The sequence below is a fragment of the Dromaius novaehollandiae genome, chromosome 3 (assembly GCF_036370855.1).
Source record: "Dromaius novaehollandiae isolate bDroNov1 chromosome 3, bDroNov1.hap1, whole genome shotgun sequence".
Lineage (NCBI taxonomy): Eukaryota > Metazoa > Chordata > Aves > Casuariiformes > Dromaiidae > Dromaius > Dromaius novaehollandiae.
Genome location: NC_088100.1, coordinates 39,712,254 through 39,728,645, shown reverse-complemented (window position 1 = coordinate 39,728,645; position 16,392 = coordinate 39,712,254). Strand labels below are relative to the sequence as shown.

At 37.2% G+C, this 16,392-nt stretch overlaps 1 protein-coding gene across 3 annotated transcripts in view; it reads left to right on the top strand.

Moving 5' to 3' along the window:
* The window catches only part of SNX14 (sorting nexin 14), a 67,080-nt gene that overhangs the window by 251 nt on the left and 50,437 nt on the right, over positions 1-16,392 (top strand). For all 3 annotated transcript variants that reach the window (XM_064508745.1, XM_064508747.1, XM_064508744.1), the window contains exons 2-6: positions 629-749; positions 1,608-1,684; positions 1,797-1,875; positions 8,767-8,810; positions 14,272-14,359. In XM_064508745.1, coding sequence (XP_064364815.1) covers positions 629-749; positions 1,608-1,684; positions 1,797-1,875; positions 8,767-8,810; positions 14,272-14,359 — 409 coding nt within the window. The remainder of the gene's footprint in view (positions 1-628; positions 750-1,607; positions 1,685-1,796; positions 1,876-8,766; positions 8,811-14,271; positions 14,360-16,392) is intronic.

The following is a 16,392-nucleotide window of genomic DNA, read 5'->3' as shown; positions in this document are numbered from 1 at the left end:
GTAACGGCCGAGCGCGCGGGCGGGCGGGCGGGAGGCGCCGGCGGCCCTTGGGCGCCGCGCGCGAGCCCTCGGCGGCCGCCGGCCCCGCCCTGCGCGTGGCGGGGGGGGCTGAGGACCGCGGCCGCCTGCCGGGACGCCCGGCGGTGGGTGCCCTGCGTCGGTGTCACCCGCGGGAGGTGGCGGCAGTTAATTAAAGCGCATAGGCGTACATTATGCTAAATGGCGGGCCGGCTTAAGGCCGTCCTGTCCTGCTCCGCGCTGCCGTGCCTTTACCGGCTTAGGCTGTTAGGTGGGTGCTGGGTAAGGTGGACTGATGCTTCAACAGATCAAGGTTGCCAGCAGCCGCTTGAGCGCAGTTTTGAGTCCCCCAGGTTGCTGGCAGGACTGCTGCACCTTTCCCAGCGGTAGGGGAGGCCGCTGTGGACTTTTTCAGACTTTTCGGTTTCACGCAGCTGGAATCCAGTGCTCTAGCAAGTGCTGGGGAGACGGAGCTGGCTCTCGTCTTTCAAGTAGCTGGTCGAACTACCAATTAATACAGATATTCATACATAATTAAAAAAATACAAAATACTGTGTAACAGTGATATCTTTTCATACAGTAATACTTTTTCTCCTGTTTAATTTTAAGGTATCTTCACATTTTGATGGTCTTCTGGTCGTTTGTGGCTGGTGTTGTCACGTTCTACTGTTCGTTAGGACCAGATTCTCTCTTGCCAAATATTCTTTTCACAATAAAATATAAACCTAAGGTAAACGTGCTTGTTTTTGTTTCCATGTGTTCTTTAAATTTTGTAACAATACATATGGGTAGTAATTTTTGTCTAATTCTTCTTGCTTTTAAAAATATGACACAAATACAGTTAATATCCATTTATTAATGACTATTTTACAAGCAAATTTTTACAAGTAAATATACTTGTATGATGATTAAGATCTGCATGTTTCATATATTCATGCAAAGTCCCATCAAATCTACACATGTCTGTAAAGCTTTCTTTTAAGGTCGTACATGGATGTTGTTTTTTAACCATTTCACTCTTTTATCACTTTTGGCAATTCAGTAGCAGGTGATGTGCAATAGTTGAGGAATCATATAATAATTGTATTTTCTTTTATTTATTTGTTTTTTTAATGCTTATCTTCTGGCAAGTCAGTGCTGAATCTTCATTATTGACTGTAGTCAAACTTTTTTACGGGAAATTGATTTTCAAAGAAAAAAATCATAAATGAAATTGCTGTTTTCTAACTTTAGAATGGTTTAATGTTGATTTTCATAGGATCAAAAGTGTTGTAGTTACGATAGTTCAAAGCCACAAGTGAGGCAAGGTTTGTAGAGGAAGGTAATGTCTATTATAAGACTAACTGTTGTATGGGGAGATGACTGGAGAAGTGAGAGAGTGTGTTTTCTCAAACATTGAGTGAAAGCGATTTTTCTGTTCATTTTTTACTCATATTGTATCTCTTTTTTTCTTGCTGGGAAAACAACTTTGTCTTTATGCTGTTCAGTTCTCTAACTGTATACAGAAAGGCAAATTGACTAATGTATCAATATATTCAGAGAGTTATGATTTTGAAGAATATAATTTTGTCCAATTATTTTCTCTTAGCAATTAGAACTCCCAGAGCTATTTCCCCATGGTCACAGTTGCGCTGTCTGTGGCAAGGTCAAATGCAAGAGGCACAGGTAAGTTAAATATGTGGCACTGATAATCTTAGTATTTATTATGTTTCGCGCATGGCAGTAGGAAACTTTCAATCAAACATTGTTAGACTAGCTTTTCTACACTCTCCCACAGGCCTGCTTTGCTTCTAGAAAACTATCAGCCATGGCTGGACCTGAAAGTGCCTTCAAAGGTTGATGCATCCCTCTCAGAGGTAATTGCTGCCTCATTTCTTTAGTGCCTTGAAATCCAGTGATCTTTTTTTTCTTTCGTGTTGCTTTTAGACATGTTGCTTCTGGTCCAGTAGAAGAGAGTCAGATGTAGTTCCTGCATATGTTAACTTGTTCTTGCAAAAATCAAATCAGAGCATATACCAAGAGCAGAGAGGCAAGATGACATATTTATTTTGCACAGATGTGACTGTTTCTGTAATAGCATGCTAGACCTTAGGAAACGTACGCAATTTGGGAGGTGAACAGGAAGGAACAGTTATGTTTAAATCATTAAAAAGCATGTCTTATTCACAAAAAGTGACAGATTTTAGCCTACTTAGTCTCTTGAAGTGGAGGTTAAGAAGCGATTTGCTCCACTGCAAAATTTCTGTAATGAAGCTGAATGTGTGTTCATAGGTAGTTAATGTTATTAGACAAAGTTTTAACAAAATCCTTCCAAAGCAGTTAGTGCATTTATTCAAAGAAGAACAGCATACTAGTTCTTTTTAATAAGACCCTAAATCAGGAAATGTCTGCAAATAATTTTGTTTTCTTTTATTCTTTCAGAAAATATCTGCAGAGTTACTTTTTTTGTTGTTCGTGTTTTTTTCTTGGCTGGCAATTGATGAAATACAAAAGATTATCTATTCAGTTGCCAATGTCTTTCTTCAGAGCTAGAAAAATACACAATCGCTTGTGTAGCTTAATCTCATTTATTCAGAATTTTAACTTTGGAGTTCTGTGATAAAACAACAAATAAATAACATGTCAGAAACAAGCATATTCTTATGTATCAGCTCCCGCTATTAACAATCCAGTGTATTAAGTCAGAGCTGCGTTTGTACTATAAGCTAATGCTTTAATTCAATTGTGAGTGATTATGTCTGGGTGTGCCCCATAGCAGAAATGGCAAAAGGATGAAAACCTTAAGGGAAGAGAGGGATGGATGGTTGAGGAATGTTTTAAAACACCACACCAGCAACTCGGTAACTTCCTTTGGTTTAATGTTGTGACTTACTCTGTAATTTCAGAAGCAAACTTCTGTTGTTTTAAAATTACTGAATCTATTAAAATTACTTAATTTTTCATGTAAGTTTAGGCCCAAGTGTATTAAAATACAATATCACTTAAAAAAAAATTGTTGTATGTTATTCGTAGAAGAGACATGAATAGATACTGTAGTTATTTTCTAAGATCTTTAAAATGTATTGCCGCACATTAGCATTTTTATATTTGTTAGCTATTACTGTAGTTCTGCTTTTACCGAAGTGTTTTTTTACTTCAGTGGCATGTCCCTGGCCCGCTTTATTTCACAGTTTAGACATGGCTTTCGTATCTCTACGCCATGCTTCTCATTCCTTTCTTTTCTTTGGGTGCTTAACTAGAAGGAAGTGCCAGACCCAAGTTCTGTGCAGTCCTGGGGCAGTGAGGTAGGATAATAATCTTTGGTGGTCTCAGATAGACTCTGTTTACGCACCTGAGTCACTATTTCCACTTCCTATACTACTTGGAATAAGAAATTTGACTGCATTGTTTGCCTGTTGCAACTCTTTTGTGCTAGTTAAAAGGGTAGCAGAGGTTCTGCCCACCATATTCCTCTTGATCATCTGCCCTGGGGATGCAGCATTTAATGTGTGCCTGGAATCAGATAGCCTGCTTAGGGTTGGAAGGAGAGGTTGCTCTTATTTCCGTTTGTGGGTTAATCATACATCAGGGGGAAACTGATACAGTGTGAACTAAATTAAGATTAATGAGGCTCTGAAGGTGTGCAGCAGCACGAGTGCTCTTTGAAAAAGCACATTCTTCAAATTATTTAGAATAATTCTGAGATTTTTGAACATTAGTTTTCTAGTTCTTCTTTTGCAGATTGAAGAATTTTAGCAACATACCCAATGTTTCTAATTTGAACCAGTCTTGCAATCTTGAGGCTTGTGTTTTCAAGTGCTTACAGACTAATTTAGCACAGACTTGCATCAGAAGAAATTCAAGTTTTCCTTACAAATACAGATTTTTGTCTCTTGGTGGCAGTTTGTCCCATTTTACTATCTCTTAATGTTTTTGCAACCTTGTTTTGGTTATCCAGCTCCTATAAATGGTTTAAAACAGTAAGTAAAGCCTGTGCTTGACCTTTCTTCCCACCTTCATTTATGGTTATTATTATAGTTGAAATGTAAACTGCCTCAGCCATGGGTCTGTCAATATTTGATGGTTTGAGCTGTGTCCTGCACAAAAGTAGTGTAGTGACCTAAGTATAACTTTGCAGTTTTTTTAATCTTTGTGCTTTATCTTAGTTTTCCCCAATATTTTTTTCATTTTGAATTAGGTTGGTCAGTTTTAAGTTAAGTATACCTTCAAGTGTTACAGATTGGATAAAGGAGAATTGAATTGCAGTATTGAGTTTCATGAATTCAGTTCTTTACCTACAATCTCATTTTTGCTGCGTGAGAAACAGTTTAGGTTTAACTGTTGCAAATCAAATCTATGTAGTATTTAGAAAAGAAAGCTGGTTTTCTTGCTCAGCATCATGAAAGAGAAGGGTTAATGGAACGGGGTGCTGTCTGTTGATCTCATAAAATTTTCATTAATTTTCAGATTCTCAAGTTCTTGCTTTTAGTAGCGACCAGAATTTCATCTTTTCATTATTTCTGAAAGTAATTTTAATCTTACCATGCGTTGCTGGAAAAGTTAATAACAAGAAATTAGTTACTGTCTTGAACCTGCTCCTTGACAATCCAGAACTTTTGTAGCAGCACACTGGCCTGCATTCTTTCTTATTGGGAAAGGCTTGTGCTACCCTCAGGATCACAGTCTCAGCCATCTGATTGTGCTGCCTTTTAAGGCTTTTCTTGTTCTTCATGCTTTACTTTTCAAATCCTTGTTGCTTTGCAGTCTAATCCAGTGTGGTAGTTCTGATCTGCAACTGAATTGTTCATCACTCAGCTCTCATAGTTTTTCCTCTTGGGAACTGGAGCTTATTCCATGGCAGTCCACAGAAAGCTTGTCGCAGCAGCAGTAGACTGAATAGCCTGCAATATTGCATTATTTGCTAGGAAATACATTCTCTGTGTTCTTTCTTCAGCTGTTTCTTATACTGCTACCTGCTGCAATTGGTTTTACACTTTTAATCTCTTCCCAATTAAAAATTGTACATACACTGAGAACCAGTCATTTTACAAAACGTTCGAGAAACAGGTAGGCTTTAAATGAAATGACTCATCATTTATATTTAAAACTGAACAGTAAAACTTAACAGAAAAGGAAATTACATCTTGTTAACTAGTATTCTCTGAGATGTTGTCCTATCCACTCTGTTGGTGCACGTGAGCAGTGCCATCAGTTGAGCTTGGATTATATTTCTGATGTTGCAGGACCAGAAGACAGTGTACATGTCCTGCTTTCTTGGTGCTTCATAAGAATGTAGTGGATGGTGTTACAGTTTTTTTCTGAGCTGCAGAATTATACTAATATAATCTGGAAGGTTCAGGGTTCATAGGGAAACTCTGTATGGATTTATGCCTTGAACTCCCTTTATTGGCAAATAATTGCCTAATTGCCTATTATTCCTTGAGTGCTTGTATTTTGGAGTATGGATGATTTCATATCGCCTCTCTGTTTCAGTGTTGCATCTTGGTGTAATGGAGCACCATATGTAACTGCAGAGCCACGTGTTTAGAAAATGTGCAAATGGAGCTTCATGGCACTACTTTCTGCATGTCCAGCATCAAGGTGTTTTTTGTTAAGGCCATATAGATAACTTGAATGCGTTTTTACCATTGTTCTCAGCTCTGTCATGTGGACTTCAAGTGTATTTTAAGTTAGTTATCTGGTCAGCCTCTGTGAATGGTGCCTTTGGCCTTGACTGCTGGGATTGTCTACATGGCTTTGTGCTGTGTAAGTAATACACACCTAAGTAATACTGGAGAGCCCTAACTTAAGGTGTGCATCGGGAAACAGGAGACATTAGGAGGAACACTGACAAGTTTGTGAAAAGGCTCAAGTGGAAGTCAGTAGCAGACACGGGGTGAATCTCAAGGAGATCTTATCCAGAAGGTGGGATGGGCCATCAGGTCTTGCATTTCCCCCCTGCTTTCTTTGCTGAGGTAATAACTGCAGGAAGATATTCTTGAAACCACAAGTTTTTGGCTTAATTAACACTGAGAACCTTTCACTTGTTTTCAGAAATAATTCTTCTAATAACTTTAGAAGCCTCTGAAGTGTAGGCTAAGAGAGTATCAACAAGTTATATTAGCAGCTGATGAACTGAAATTGCAGAGACATGTACCTGATGGACAGTCTTTCTGTCCCCAAAAAGTAACCATACATAAAAGAAACCTCTTTCAAGAAGAGCATGTTATACTCATGCTGAGTGCAATGGTTTATGCTTGAAGGCTGTCCAAGTGCACTTTTCACTCCAAAGAGGAGATGATTTGCTGTAGTTGCTCTTGATGGTTGCTCTTGAAGTGCAGGGCAAAAGCAGAGGAAGAAAGAAAAGGGGCCCCCAAGCAGATGCCCAGTATGGATTTTTCTGCAGGTTTTACTTCTTGAAAGGCACTTTTTTGAGAGAGCCTGTTGTTTGAGCCCTGAAAGAGGGTTGTTTTGTAGAAACTCTGGATGAAGAAATGCGATGTTGCAGTACCTATTAGACTGAGGCTTCTAGAATGAGTTAGTATTTTATATACTGGCAGTTCCATAGATGGTGTCAGGTCTAAAGTACTCTGATCCATTGCAGTTAATGGCTGTTAAGGCAGTGTTTTCTCACTCTGGAGCTAGATTTGATCTGCCTCCTATTGTCTGAAGATTAGCTTCTAAAGAAGGTTCTGTGGCATTTCCTCATCTTTTCTGTCTTGGGAAGTAAAAGATCTGCCTCTTCAAACCTCTGCTTTTAATGGAAAAATGACATGGGGGGGGAAAGCATTTAGCCTGTCCATCCATCCATCATCAACATATGATCGTATTAAAATTTCACAGTTTCAGGAAAGCTTTGGTTCTGGGATTGCTTAATAAAAGTGTTAGGCTGGTTGGAGGAACCTGGAACAATAATCTTCTTTTAACAAGAAAAAAAAAATACTAAAATTCTATTCTTGCTATAGGACAGAGGGGAAGGAGGAAAAGAAAGTGAGAAAAGACATGGATGAATTTAGATGTCTGTGTTGTGGATCATATAAAGTTGTCTAAAAAAAGAAAGCCTCCTTTTGGGGAGTGTGTGTGGGGGCATCTCCTTCACTTTTAAAAAGAAAGGGGGGAGGAAAATTCCTGAAATGAAACAATTGGAGAAAGGAGGGTACCTAATCAAATTTGAGCATTCAGTCTTCATAGCAGTGAAGACAGGAAGAGAATGCTCCATCAACAGCTCAAGTCTAAAAAAAATGAGATTTTAAAAAGGCCATGGTGCTCATTTTACTAAGCTTACTTGTGTACATCGTGAGTAGAGAAGAGGCCCTAAAGATGGCACAAATCTATATAATGAGCTTGAATTCTTGCAGTGCATACATACTCAGTGTGAATGTGTGTAGCATTAAATCTTCTAAACAGTAATACTTATTTTCATAAATGGTGCTTTTATTATCCCCCGTTACACTCAGCTTTACTCTCAAACAGATTTTATATTTTTCTTTGAATATTGTGACTTCTTTTTGCAAAACTTTTTCTCTAGCGAGTATGACATAACAGCCATATGTAGTGGCACACCGCATTCTTTCTTAATACCCTGATCAGCATTGATGCTTGTGGGGGGCCAGCTGATCTCCAAAGTAATGACTCTAATTGAGGAACAGGCTGTTACAGGAGAAGATAATACGGAGTATATTTTGGTGTTATAGTGAGGGAGGAGAGACCTCAAGCAAATGTCACCCACCCTTCTCCTTTCTCCCATCTTTTTCTTGGCACTGTTTCCTGTTTCCACCTCCCTCCAAAAGGTTTCTCTTCTCTAATCATCATGCAAGGAATGTAAAAGGTACTTGAAACTGTTGTATAAGGAGATGTGCCAAAGCTGCAGTTTGTCTTGCAGTACACCTTGTGTATATTATGGTAGCAGCTGTTGGTTGAACAGAGGCTGTCACCTTCCCTCCCTCCCTCCCTTCCTGCTGTGCCCTTGAAAGCCAAGGGCATGCCTATGGCACAGGCGCAGCAGTACCATGACCTGCCAAGGAACCCAGCTTTTCCAGCATGGGAAAGGCAACCATAGGCCTGGCCTGTGAGGAACAGGTATGGAAAAGATGGAGTGGAGAGACTCTCCTATAGAGATCCATGTAGATGACATATGCAGGGGCTAGTGATAAGAAAGAGAAAGCCATGGTGGTATATGTGGGGCATGGGCTTTCGGAAGCACTCTAGGGCTCCAGTAAGATAGGCTTTGCTGAAAGCTGTGGTGCAGGATTTGGAGAAAGGGGAATCGCTTTTATAGAAGTTGCTTTTTAGTATTCTTCTGTTTGCTTTCTAGGGGGAAGACAGCGAGCATACAGTATGGATTGTAGGGTGGAGGAGAGTCAGAAAAGGTGGAGAGTTGGGTGAATGCAGGATGCTGTGCACTATAGCAGAAAGGAACGGGGCCTGATCTTGAAAAATCAGGGAATGGCTGTTGGAAGAAAGATTCCATTTTTTATAGTAGTTGCCTAACAGAATGACCATAGCACCATACTACTACTGTCTGTAGTAGCAGTGGCAGCTGTTTCATGTGAGATCTGATGAAACCATCCGTTTATTACTATTTGTCCAAAGTACTGTTTATTATGCAAAACAGTTAATTTCACAGTAGGACGGTATATTTGTACGTATGAGTGTTATGTTATACAAATTATATTCTATGAGATTTGAAAGGTATTTGTTTTGTTTTAATACATCTAACAAGGATTTGCAATAAACTTTATTTTTGTAATGTTACTGTTTTTCCACAGGTACTTGAATTGGTGCTGGAAAATTTTATTTATCCATGGTACAGGTATGAGCTTTCCAAAGAAGTTATTATTTTTGAATAACATAAACATCACTCAGGACATTGTTTTAGAAATAAGCATCTGAAAACAAGCACTTCTTTTTAAATAAATTAAAAGAATGCTTTATATTTTAAGTATATCAATTTCATCATGTTGGTGCCTCTTATGTGCAGTAGAACAATTTTTTATGATTTATAAATGGTAGAGATTGTTCTGAAATTTGTATTTGATACTGAAAACATTTTTAGATTGTTCTTTTTTCATATATTCATTTCCTAATAACTCTTACTTGGAGATATGCATGGCTTGCTTAAACTGTGTGTGAAAACTCAAAAAAAAAAGAAATTTATTTCCAGATCAGAGGCATTCTTCTGATCTTTTCTAAAATTTTTTTTGTTTTATCTAAAAAGCTATACGGTAAAGTATTTTAAAAATAAAAATTCCACTTTTAATTGATATCAAAAGGCTCTTCTAAATACATGTTGTTGGCTGCTTGCAGAGCAGCTGTTGATTTGCCTAATTTTAAGGCCGTGAGTAGTTATGCTGAACTCAGTTGAGTATTCTATAAATAACCTTAAAACAGTATATAAATAAAAGACAATGGTCTATATGGATTTTTTTTTCTGCCTTGTGACTTTATATGTTAATTAGTGCTTTGCAGGAAATTTTGAAAATATCTACTTTTAACTGAATATGCCGAGATCAATATGTTATTTCAACATTTAAAAGTTAAATTTAAAATGGAATAAAACAGAAGTAAAACAACATTTTGCCTTAATTCTGAATTTGACTTTTTGACTTTTTAATTAAATGGAGAGGTTCAGTTTTGTGCTAAAATAAATTTAGACTTCCGTCTTGTATTTTGCTCTCCATTGTGGGTGGTGGTGGTGGTTGTTGTTTTTCCCCCCTCCTTAACTCTGTGGCATCTAAAATTTCCTGGCAGACTTTTTTGCCTGACTGTTTTTTAATTGTGGCTGATGTCTGTATGTCTACATCTATTTTAGTTATATGATGAATAAATACATTGAAGAATCTAGCTGCTTCTGCAAACAGCAGAGGGAGCTTGAGCACCATTTATTGTGAATCATCAATTTGGAAAACTCCAGGTTTTTAACTCTCACGTATAGAAAATTAGAGGATGTTCTGTTGAGCTGTTTGTTAGAGTAACAAATGTAAGGGAGCCTTCTTCTGTATTGCATAATTTCCTAATTTTATAGTTTCAAATTAGACAGGATTTTTTGGCTGGTGGGCAATCCATTCCAAATTTCCGTGTTTTGGACTGTCAAGGAAACTTACGCTCCACGTGTTACTTACACTCATCTCCAGGTTCCGAGCTGGTGGAACTCTAGCATACACCATATAGTGTGTACACCATAGTAATATGTACAATTAGAAGTGCAGTGTAAAAAATACTTGGTATGGAGCCAGACTGAGCCTGGCACTAACAGGTTCTGCCATATCTTACCTCCTGCTGAGCTGCATGGATATTCCTGCACTGTGTCTTTGGTTTTTCATGGCTGCATCTCCAGATTTGAGCTAGCTCCACAAATTCTCAGCATACTGATCAGACGTAATAAGCTTTCCATGAACCTGAAGTACTGGGGAGTGCAGTATTATCTGAATAATTCTGCAGGAAATAGCTTGGTCCCGAAAGGTTTATTAGTTTCAGCTTAAGACTAGCAATGTCAGATCTGATCTCATTCCCTGTGGCGCCATTCAGATGTTTCTGTGCTTTCCCGTATTGCCAGGAACAGCAGTGCAGGGAGGCCTGAACTGTGTGTGTATGCAGCTACTTGAGGTTTGTCCTGTAGAGCATATTAGTTCTGGCTTTCCCATGGCAGTACCTACGCTGTTTGCATATCTGTTCTGACTCTGGAGAAAGGGGCAGTTGCATTCATGAAATATTTCTGAGCTAAAAAACCCCACTGACCCCAGCTAATTCTTCACAGAGCCAAATCAGAAACTTCTTCATCCAGACAGTGCTTATCTAGCAGTGTGGGTACTAACCAGCAGCAGACAATTCAGACTTGTCAGTCTAATCTGACAAAAGACAATTTTTGCTGCTTTCCTTTTCGGAAACATCTGGGCACAGTTCCTTATGCCAGCTGACCCACTTTGAAGTGAATGTGGTTTATGCAGATTTTTTTTCTAGTGTTCTGCCAGCTGATGCTGTCTTGCAGCACCCAGTACACTGTGGATATCAGAACAGTAATGTGATGTGTCTCACCCAGAAGCAGGGACAGTGTGATGCTCACAAGGAATCTTTGTCGTGAAATAAAACCATAGAATTTACTGCTCCAGAAATAAAGTGCTGTGAACAGGGAAACACTATGTATTTTAAGTTTATTTCATTAATACACTGTGTTAGTATTTGTGATACTTTATTATCAAGTTAAAATTTAGAGATTATTGAGAACAAACTCATACCAACTTAGGTGGATGGAGATTAGTAAGTAAAATGAAGTATGTACTTACATCTATGTGCATTTTTCATTTGGTATTTTTCAAAGTATTTATACCAGTCACATTTCAATATTTAGGTTTAAAAAAATAGTTTCCAACTATATAAGAAGAATAGTGCATAGCTGTAAGTAATCAAAGTTTGCAGAGCTACAAAATACAAGTTTGAGTCAATTGCTTATACTGTATGCTATACAAGAAGGCTAGGTAATATCTTATTTATACCAAGTTATACCTCATTTTAAAAAGATGAGTTTAAAGTTTGAATGATTTATTTTATGCCTGCTGAATTTTTTTGGCCATTGATGCCACTATAACACCAGTTCTCTAAATTTTAATGTAATATGAGTAATTGCCACATTTTTTTAATGTATTACTGTGAAACCTTTTCCCTGATAGTGACTAAAAAAACTTGATTTTAGACATGGAGTTGCTTCTATTCTAAATGCAAGTAATATAAGTGAAAAATCAGGAGTTACAGTGAATTACAAACCATAGCCTTACATTTTTTTCATCTTGAAGCTTATTTTCTTAATTTTTGAGATGAGTTGGTGGAATTTCGTAAGAATAATTGTCAGATTAAAAAATCCCTTTGGTATTTGTACATGGTTTCATTTATAGTAGATCCTATAAGACTTTGCATGCAATAGCAGTTGGGTGTATCTTTTTTGAGGCATTTGACTCAGTAACTGTTTACAATTAACTGACTAAGCCTTTGTATTTTAGCAAATATCTCTGTTATACTTACTGTTGCGTTTTTAGGTTCTTCCTTAAAAATCCTGGCAAAATGCAGCCAATTTTTAAAATGTTTCCAAGAAAGTTGTTTGGACCTTCCATTATGTCACTGGAGATTTGGAATTTTACAGGTTCTTTATGTTCTTTTAACCAGTCTTCAGTCTGCTGCTGATTAAAAGAATGTCTCGGTAAACCCACAGCATGTCACGAAAGTACGTGTCATAAAGTCTTGTCCAAGTAGAATTAGCCAAAATGCTTGTTATCCAAGTGTCAATAAAATAACAACTTCTTGGTCCAAATTACTTCATGTATCTTGTTGTCTGTCAGATATTAATAATACAACCATACAATTTGTTTGCTAATCCCTTGGCTCTTCTTGATGGTGTAGAACAGTATTTGCTAACCATTTTGCTTCCAAAATGTCAACTGCTTATCTTAAACCAAACCAAACTGCCCCCTACAGTATTCTTGTCTGCATATGCTTAGCTGTGAGAAGATGGTTGTATCCCTCACAGGAGAGCAGGCTGCTTTCTTTGAGGTGCAGTGCTTTTTTATGCAATTAGTTGTATACTTTCATGGACAGGTCACCGGTGTCTGTAGCTAACAGTTCACCTTCAACATGTGTTTGGGTGCTATATAACTTAGGCTAACATTGCTTTAAAAAATTGGATGCTGAATAATGTCATATGATGTTATGGGCATAAAATGTTCAGTATTTTTAAACATATTGTTGTATCTTCTACTGGAATTTTTTAAATACAAATGACAGTTGTATTTAATACAAATACATGCTCATGTATTATTAAAAGCTGTAATGGCTTTTACATGTGGTCATTAGCCAAAGCAGGATCCACCTTTGTTTGGTGTATCATTGCTTGGCTGTTATAATAACTTTACTCATATTCTAATGTCCATATAGGCTTAAATGCTGGTACATCTTTTTCTTTCTATTGCATTTTGAAGAATACTGTTGTTATGATCTCTTTTTCCACTCAGTTTAATTGCATTTTCTGCATCTAAGAGAATACATTTGCCATTTTTATTCAGTTTATTAAAAACAACATGGAGTTAGGTGTTCTTCCTTCTTTGATCAACTTAAAATATTTTTTACATGTCTTTTCACTGAACATACTGTGTTGCAGCAGTTGGAAACTGGAAAGCCAGATTAAAAGTTAGATGATATTTTTACTCAGTGATTTGAGAATGTGTTTCAAATTCTTCTTTAATTTTGCTTATTTCCAAGCACTAACCATGTTAAATAACTTCAATTCTGTTCCAGGCTGCTATAGGTTGAGTTTCTCATTTTGTTTTCTTTATGAGTAATAAAGAGTTTTATAGGTTATGCTACAATAAAACTTTTCAAAAAGTAAATATTGTCATTAGCATATTTTAATTTTTCTACATACAAACCAACTTTTATCAGTTTCCTGTGCTGCTTTCTTTTTTTCCTTCTAGGAAATGGCCATCTCTGTTTAGACAAGAAATAGACCCAACTTTTTGAGGGGGGAGGGAGGAGGAGGGAGGAAATATGGTATGAAATGGCATCTAAGTATTTGAACATGTTGGAAAAAAATATTGATGCAAGTTTTCTATTGGAAGAGGCTCAGCTGAAATACTAGGGATGTATTCCATTTCATTAGAAGTTACATGAGAAACTACCAACCCTGTAATAAAACTTAAACAAAAAATAAAGTTAACATAGCCAAATCTATACCTAAAACAGAACAAAATTATTTGAAATCTTGGAATATAGAAGGTCTTGGAGCAAGTATTGTGGAAAATCCAGTTTTGACTAGCTTAATTGTAACACATGCTTGCAGTACTTCTTTTTCCAAAGACATTGCAGCTATTAATTCAGACTCACTACATGAAACTGAATGAGGAAACAGTCATTATTTTCATACATGTGGAAACTGAGTTAGATAATGCTACTTTTTCAAAATTATGCAGATATTTATTAATAGAGCATAAATCAGTATATAGCTGCAAGTTCATTACATTCAGACATTTTTCTTAAGCCATTGTTGCATGCACAGACATACTGGGAATGCTATGGGTTTTGGGGTTTTTTGTTTTGTTTTGTTTTGCTCAAATAGAAGATCACTCTCTGGCCCCACTCAGTGGCTTTCATTTTGCTTAATATGTGTTGAAATGTCACCATTGAATGTTCTTATTCTAGCTTTTAGTAGTGCTAGATGTGTTGTGGTTGGATTAATATAAAGACAATATTTTCTTCTGTTTCCTTACATGAGATGTTTTATACCTCTGCAGAAATATTACTGATGATGAATCCTCTGTGGATGAACTGAGAGGCACACTGCGGTTTTTTGCATCTGTATTAGTTCGGAGAATTCACAAGGTAAAGTGGCTTAAAGGTAGTAGCGTTGTTTTTCCATTTGAAATAATGTCTGTAACTAAACAGTTCTTTAATTCTTTTTTAAATTTTGATTCTAAAATCAATCTTACAGCCCGTATAGGCAATTTTCTAGGAAGTTTTTTCTCTGTGCTTATCTGTTCCCTCCTTTTGGACCTTAACTTATTCCTAGTTATAAACTGTCTTTGAAGGTTCTTGCAAGTGAAGATCTTTCTGATAGCAGTGCAAGGCATTTTTAAAACCTTGGGATGGTCTTTTAGCTGTCTGTTAGTGACTTAATTCAAGTAGAAATAATTTCGAGAATTATGAAAAAGAATTACTAAACAGTAGTTAGCAGTGTACCTGTCTTCATGGCTTCTCGTTGCTTGACTTCTTTGAATACAGTCAAGGTCCTTATATTGTTTATAAATAAGAGACTGTAAGTGAATAGCTTGCTATAAGAATTAGAATAGATATGAGTCATATACTAATCTGATTCTTACAAAAAGTTCTGAAGACTAAATTTTAAAGATTCAAGTTACCTGTTAACTGTGTTTAATATATTAGCACATACACTGTGATGTTCTCTGGTAAAGTGCTTCAAGCCTGTTTTACAGGAATTGCTTCTAAATTTCTGGCTGTTCTAAGCAGGAAGAGATGCTAACTTGGTTTCCAGATTTACTCACTGTTGGCCCCTCTGTTGGAGCTGCTGCTATAAGTGTGTGTGTGTGTGTGTGTGTGTGTGTGTGTGTGACTTTTTTTCCCCTCCTTAGTAACAGCAATATTTTCTGAGCTACAAGTTGTAAATGTATTCTATCATGGCTGATTAATAGCCTGATTCTGTCCTCGCTGTATATCAAGTCCAGATGACTTTCTTGTTATTGTAATTCAAGTATGTTGCTTTTAAAGTTAGTGTGGGGGAAAATTAGTAAATGTTCTGGGTAGTGCAGACATTATGTAGGTGTGAAACTTAAGTAAATCTTTCAAAGTAAAAATACAGAGCAAGTCTTAACATTTAATTTGTAGTTCTAATGCATGCAGTTGTTACTTGAAATATTTGTAAATATATTGTTGATCCAAAAAAGAATGGTGTTGGGACTGTGTCTCCTTTATGGATCTTGTAATAAGGTATCAATTCTGTTATCTCAGATGAACTGTATCATCTTTCACCATCTAGTCTGAATTTAAATAAAGTAATAATTTTCTGTATCTGCCTTGGTCAGTAGCAAAGCATAAATAATATATTCAGTTTTATGTATCTGGCTAGAGAATATATGCAACAACAATTCAAAGATATTCTAACTGCGAAGGTATTAAACATGGTTGGGGAAGCTACAGAAACATAAATAATATCACTAAAGTGCATTTCTCATTACAGATGGTTAGATTTATTTGTATACATCCTATGTAATAATATAATGTATTTTGTCTCTTTGTATGAAGTGCTATAAATATTTCAGACAAAAGATACTTATAATAACTTAGTATTTTGGAACAGAACTGAAATTTGGCATGCTCCATTACACAGTAGAGTGTGGAGCCTTATATTATACTATAGTTTTCATACCTTTTCTGCTCAGAAAAAATGATTGTATGCATGTGCATACTCCCCCTACACAGGTCAAAACAGCCTGAAGTAATAGGTATGATGCAGGTACTGATGAAATATGCTTAGAAATGAGAGTAGATATGCAAATAGAAGAATCTATGCTTATTAAGAAAGACTTAAAATTGCAAATTGTCTCAGAGAAAAGAATCATTGGGGGCATTATTTGGTTCCATCAATTTCCTTTCTTTTCTATTGAAGGCTGCCTAGGTGGCCTCTTTCCCCCTTTTCCTCTCCCCCCCCTTTTCCTCTCCCCCCCCCTTTTCCTCTCCCCCCCCTTTTCCTCTCCCCCCCCTTTTCCTCCCCCCCCCTTTTCCTCCCCCCCCCTTTTCCTCCCCCCCCTTTTCCTCCCCCCCCCTTTTCCTCCCCCCCCTTTTCCTCCCCCCCCCTTTTCCTCCCCCCCCCTTTTCCTCCCCCCCCCTTTTCCTCCCCC